The sequence below is a fragment of the Capsicum annuum genome, chromosome 6 (genome assembly GCF_002878395.1).
Source record: "Capsicum annuum cultivar UCD-10X-F1 chromosome 6, UCD10Xv1.1, whole genome shotgun sequence".
Taxonomy (NCBI): domain Eukaryota; kingdom Viridiplantae; phylum Streptophyta; class Magnoliopsida; order Solanales; family Solanaceae; genus Capsicum; species Capsicum annuum.
Genome location: NC_061116.1, coordinates 171,255,983 through 171,262,719, shown reverse-complemented (window position 1 = coordinate 171,262,719; position 6,737 = coordinate 171,255,983). Strand labels below are relative to the sequence as shown.

The window sequence follows — 6,737 nt, the reverse complement described above, 5'->3', positions numbered from 1 at the left end:
GGCATGGAAATGTCTGAGTTGATCCCCACTCTCTCCCGCTATCTCTATCTCTATGTACATATATATGATAAAATGTAAAAAATTTAGTCTTGGCATGGAATAATAGGGCATATAGCACCACTAGTGGAAAGTCAGATTTTTACATTCGTGAATGTGAGTTCGAATCAATATCAAATTTAAACTTTTTAGAATATGAGTGCACCACTAAACTAAAGAAGGATGAATATATTTAGTATGAATTGGTCCATAGTTCCCTAGGTAAAAAACTCAATTTTCACCTAAGTTCACCATTTAGTTTATAACATAGATTCCATCAGATAATATTATACAAGATTTTTAAAAAATATGCATAGAATATCTAGCTTCCTCCAATAAAACTCATAAACAAGTGAGTCAAGGCTCTACTTTGTACACGTAATAAATAATGATAAATTCTACTCATTCTTTTAAATATTAATATAGCTTATGGAAAATGCAACATAACATCTCAAAGTTTCAAATTTTGAATCTATCTTTAGTTATAATATAATAGAACAATCCCAAATAATATCTCAAAGGTGTCTTTATCAACATCAATCTTTTAACCAACCAAAACTCTATCATTTTCCTCCACATTATTTCACGGTCCTGCTGCTATAAATTTCAGAAAAGGCTCAAAATTTAATCGTGCACTACTTTTTAACCTTATTATAAGAGGAAAATGATATGACAAAGACAAAGTCATAAGAGACGAAAAAAGAATCCTCCCATTTTGAACTAAACGGTCCGGGGTCCCCAGGCCGGAGATCATAACGTCAGAAGGTTATTTTCGTCATTTCAATCGTCAAAAGATTTTGAAGACCCGCTTAAATAGATAGAATCATAGTAACAACTAACAAGTGTATTTCTGGAGGGATATACAAAGGGCGGCAAAATTTCGCCGGCCAGCGCGTGAGTTACACACGCTCTATTTTCGATGTCTTCCAGGTATCTCCGATCATCATTATCGCCGTTACGGTCTCGGAAACCGCCTACGCCGCCTCCGCAGTCGTCTTCCTCCAAACGGCCTACTACTACGGTTTCGGCTGCGCCGGCGAAAGCATCTCTTTCTCCGAGTTTGGAGTGTACACCGGAATCTTCTGGAAAGAGTAAGGAGAATGTGACTGTTACCGTTAGGTTTCGTCCGCTCAAGTGAGTAATTTCTCGACTTTTAGACTGGTCCGTTAAGCGCTACATGAGCTGTTGCTGATATTTTCATCTGTTTTGTAGCGCTCGAGAGATTGGGAAAGGGGATGAGTTGGCTTGGTATGCTGATGGAGATTATACAGTTCGCAATGAGAACAGTTCCAAAATTGCTTATAGTTTTGGTTAGTGTTAAGACTTGGACTGTTAGTTAGCTCTTTATATCTGTATGTATGGAAAATTGGAAATGTATGTACTTGTAAAAGTAATGTAGTAGTTCATTTATAAAAAAAATACAACTGATGCTGGAGGAGGTACAAATCATTCATGCAGGGCTGCTGTCTGATGTTTCGCCCTGCTCTTTGTCCATCAAAAACCTTTCTCTCTTTCTTTTTTTTTTTTTTTTTAAACAATCAGGTAAACAATTTCATTAATCACAAGAAATATACTAAAAAGTAAAGAACCTACAACAAGACATGGTTCTCTATGAAAGACACCCAGTCCTCTATACAACCCGGCACTACAAAAACCTTTCTTTATTGGTCATATCTACCTGTTTAAGAATTTATTCTATGTTGCTATATGAGGAAAATTAAATGCATAGATTCCAAGCTTAAATTTGTTCAGAGCTTCAGTAGGAAGGAGATGCAAAAGGAAATAAGAAACAAGTTTGGATGAAGAGAAGGAAAACAAGGGTTGCAACTAGTTTAAATACTAAAGGAACGAAAAGCTATGTTGCTCGGACTCTTAAAAAATGTCAAGGGGTACATGTTGGATTCTTCAAAAGGAGTGTATTTTTGGAGAATCCGACACGGATGCGGCATCGAAAGTGAAGAGTATGCGCAACTTAATCGAAAAGGAGATACAAGCATAGAACTTATTTATTGTGTTGTGTGCTTTACTATTGTTATGTTCTTCCATCATTCCTGTTGTTCTTTGTAATTGTCCTTGAATTCTCAATACGAAACGTCTCGACCTATATCTTTCCTATGACTATGAATGGAACTGCATTTCCTTGATCATGGGTAACATATCCTCAGGGTATGGATACTACCAAAATGGGGTGTCTTTGACTAATGAATTAAATTTCTTTTCTGTTCCCACATTTTATCTTTCTCCAGCTTAAAGTGACCTACATTGTTCATTTTTAACTTGTGAGGCCACTAAACATGTTACGCATTTCATGGCTTGAGTTTCAATGTGTGTTATTGTCCCTCTGTTGTGCTACTCTTATCCGATGATTCAGGGGGATATCTATGGAGAAATTCAGAGGATTGGAGTATCTATTCCATCTCATGGTGTCTATTACTTTTAGAATGACTTGCCAAGGAGAAGAATAACTATGTATCTTGAACCGTAACTTGACATTTGTTATTCTGCAAATCAGCTTAGATTTCTCCATCTAGTTGTCACAGTTTTAATGGAGTTCTGATGCTAGATTGTTTAGCGTTGTTACTCTTTTTGTTCGCCTATCCGTAGGTTAACTTGTTTGTCACTTTCCATGGACATGTCGTTTCTTTTATTTGCTAAAAATATGGAAATGTTGTTTCTTTCATGCAGATAGAGTTTTTGGTCCTGCAACAACTACACGCCATGTTTATGATGTTGCAGCTCGGCATGTGGTGGGTGGTTCCATGGAAGGAATTAATGGTAGTTATTCCTGTATATATGTTAAATTTAACTTGCAACTTTAGAACTGGAGCAGAGACATAATACATTGTCTCCATCTTTAGTTTTGGTATCTTAAATAGAAATTAAAGAGAATGGTGTCTCATTTTTTCCCAGGGTTTCACCTGCTGAATAAACTTAATATCAATTTTCTTTAACTGCAAACCATGGATACAAGATCAGTTTACTTATAATAAATTTTTTATATCATGCAGTAATGTCCGTGTTGGAGAAAACAACCTTTATATCCTGACCTCGGTTTTCTCTACCAAAAGCAATTTCCTTTTTTTCCATAAATGTATCAATTGATCCCTTGGTACTCCTTTCGCATTAATTTCTTTCAGATAAAAACCATTTGGAAATAATATAGTTTTGCTTCATATTGCATCAAATTGATTGAACTAGGCGTTAACTTAACTGCAAAATTTGTAAGATTTCTACTTCCATCTCTTGTTAGAGGAATGTGGAAACTAAAGTTACAACTCTTTAGATTTCGGTTCTATATGTTCTTGCTTTAAATGGGAAGGATAATTCGGTCATTATCACTGGAAGCCATAAGTTGGCGTATTGGTATATGCTTTGAAGTGTCAGACTAAACATGTGAGTCATCAATTGACAAGGTATTGGGGCAAATTAAGTGAAAGATGAGAATTATGGTTAGGCATTTATCATACACTTAAGTGCTCTATGGTATGGATAGAAGAGGCGGTTATCAGACTAAAGACGCCACTCATTCCTCCACATTTGCAGGAACTGTATTTGCTTATGGTGTAACTAGCAGTGGAAAAACTCATACAATGCATGTAAGTGATTTAAGCTTTCAGTAATCCTTTTAATCTCAATATGCTTTTTGGTGTATTAACTTGAAGAAGATTATACATCCTACACCACTGGCATTTTGAAAATGATTATAGATCCAACATTGTAGTTAATTTGCTGGCAGTGAAAAATGAAAATCCAGCCATCAAAAGAACTGATGTATGCCAAGATGTAAAGGCCATATGATGACATGAAAAATGTGAAAAAGGAGAAAGAAAAGTTTTAAGAAATAACTTCTTGATTATTCCCTCAACCAATTGGATATTTGAATAGTATGTACAGGAAGTATGAAAAAAGAAAGCGTAAAATAGCTATATAGTTGAGCTTGTCATAAGCCTCCAATATTGTCCTGGTACCTTCAAGAGCTGCCCTTGTACTATAACTAGCTTAACATTTTGATAATTGGAGTATGAACGAATTTGCGATCTAACATACTGGTTTGTTCCAATATAGCCAAAGTATACTTCCTTTTCAAAATGACAATTCTAGCTTGTGCCAATACTTCCTTTCCGAAATGACAATATTTCTAGATTGTGCCACCTCTGATCTCTTGGAAGTCTTTCAGTTTACCCAAATCTTTAGTCTGTAGACTAACAAGATTGTCTTCATGATCATCACTTGCTATGACAATGCCATCAACATGAACAACCAAGATTATGCGTTTGACATTAGAAAATGCTTAATGATTAGTTGGACCTCAAAGCATGCCAAGTTTAATACAGCAATGCTAAAATGGCAACCATGGCCTTGGTATGTGCATAAGACCATCAAAAGGATTGATGCAATTGACATACTAATTCAGACTCCTCCAGCGCAGCAAATCTAGGTGATTGCTTCATGTAAACTCTTCATGAAGTTTGCTTTAATGGAATGCATTCTTGATATAAAATTATTGATGAGAGACCAATGAAGCATGGCTGACATAGAGATAGAGAGACAGACAGATGCAGTTTTGGCTACCAAAGAATAGGTATCACCATGATGAAGACCATAAGTCTGAATATATCCCTTAGGTGTTAATCTATCTTTTAGACGACCAACTTTACCATCAGGTCCCTTTTAACAGTAAACATCTAGTGACATTCTGCTGTTATTTTTCAATGTGGTAGAGGAATTATCTTTCAAGTACCAATTGCTATGAAGGCCTGTCATTTTTCCCAATTGTAGCTTGACACCAACTTGGGTGAACCATCACCTCTACCGCAGTCTTAGGAATTTATTTGGACAGTAGATAAACTTGTACATATGCATGATAGGAAGGTGACAGATGGTGATAACTTAAATCAAGGTGAGAGTTGGGAGCAGTTCATTTACCTTTACTTAAGAGCAATTGGAAGATTAACTTTAGTGGATGAGTGCTTGATTGAAGTAGGGGATGATATTGATGTAGGTGATGAATCATGCTTAGTATGTGGACCTGTATAATGTGAAGAATTGTCAATTGGCTTAGCATGGCGAATGATTTGGTTGAGGTCTTTTAAAGTAAAACCTAAAGTGATGGGCAAAAGTCGAGTAGGAAAAGTAGGAATGAGAAGACCCATACAACAACAACAACAATTATTTTTGAGGATGGTAACAATAATCTATATCTACACAGGTATACGATTTCCACAATATGTATTTCCCCTTCAAAAGGTGTTACAGACTGAAGCATACCGTCCCCCTATCAACATTATTTCTTACGAAAATCTAAAACATCGAAAATATCTTCTGCTTTAGTTCATATACTTTGTTTACACCAAAATTAAAACACAACTAGATAGTTCATCTTGAAACTCTGAAGTCCATTCTGCCTCTCTTCAAAACGCCTCTGGTTTCTCTCTTTCCACACTGTCCATCATATACGTGCTAGGACAATCTTCCATGTCTCCTCCTTTGTAGCTGCATCACCATCACTGTTCCAGCCCTTTAGAACTTCTCTGATGTTCCTGGCTTTATCCAATTTATCTTTCTCAAGATGATAAACATTCTCCAGAGTTGTTCTGTCTATTTACAATGTAAGAAGAGATGGTTTATTGTCTCCGCTTGTTCCCCACATAAGATTCATCTTGAACATAGGTGAACAATAACCCCACACGTGGGATGTGGGGAAGGTAGAGCATACGCTAACCTTACTCTACCTTGTAAGGGGAGGGAGGCTTTTTCCGGGAGAACCTCGGCTCAAGAAAAGATGAAAATAAGTAATAACACGCAGTAACAACACCAAGATAATAAGATGAATGAAATGAGAAGAATAATGAGCATGGCTATTCTTTGAGTCTGGTGAGAAGTATGGAGGTGTCTTGAAAAAATTACATTTGCTAAGACAAAGTCTTTTTTTACAATGGGCTCATAGCCTTGTAATCCACTAATGCAACCCATTTTGACATAGAAGAACCTCAAGAATATAAATTTAATGTGCCCTCAGATGCCCATGGGCGTTTCCTCCGACAAATTGTGCCATTCAGGTCATCGATCCTTCTCTCAATCAACTGCGGAAGCCCAAGCTAAATAGTTTGAACTTCCATTAAGGTTCCCAAATTAATTATGAGACTTGAATAGCTAAATCCTGCATTTTTGAAACCAGACACATCAAACCCAAAAAACATGGTTGCATTGAAGAAAATTCAAACCAAACATTATGAAAAAACCACAAAATATAGCCGATGGTATGTTTCAGAGAATAGAATCAGATTTTGCTTGAAAAAATTCCGGGAAAACTGAACTGGTGCACTGCAGAATCCAACTGAACCTCAGAGTGCTAGAAACAATCAGAGATGTCACTGAAATAGCAATGTAATTGCTGGAAATTTAAGTTGTTAAAATTTAAAAAGAAAAGCTACCATAGAGCATGCAAAGTGTTTGGGGGAACTCAACTGGGGAAGGCATAACTCATGAAAAACTTCCAGCAGCTAAAAAGAAAAGCTTGCAAGAAGCATCTGAAGAAGATAAACTACTCTTTTCATCTTGCCACCATCATTCAAAGGAATTATTTCGAAGGCCTAGATTTTTTTTCAAACTTCTTAGCTGAATAGGATTTAATCTCGGATAATTTTTATTAGCATTGCCTGTTATCATTATTGTCAGCATAAACTATCAAAATGATTTCT

The 6,737-nt window shown here is 36.2% G+C and overlaps 1 protein-coding gene across 2 annotated transcripts in view; it reads left to right on the top strand.

Moving 5' to 3' along the window:
* Window positions 1–692: 692 nt before the first annotated feature.
* The window catches only part of LOC107873012 (kinesin-like protein KIN-7C, mitochondrial), a 24,513-nt gene continuing 18,468 nt past the window's right edge, over window positions 693–6,737 (top strand). For both annotated transcript variants that reach the window (XM_047414965.1, XM_047414964.1), the window contains exons 1-4: window positions 693–1,170; window positions 1,249–1,346; window positions 2,722–2,811; window positions 3,580–3,632. In XM_047414965.1, coding sequence (XP_047270921.1) covers window positions 956–1,170; window positions 1,249–1,346; window positions 2,722–2,811; window positions 3,580–3,632 — 456 coding nt within the window. In that variant the 5' untranslated portion in view covers window positions 693–955. The remainder of the gene's footprint in view (window positions 1,171–1,248; window positions 1,347–2,721; window positions 2,812–3,579; window positions 3,633–6,737) is intronic.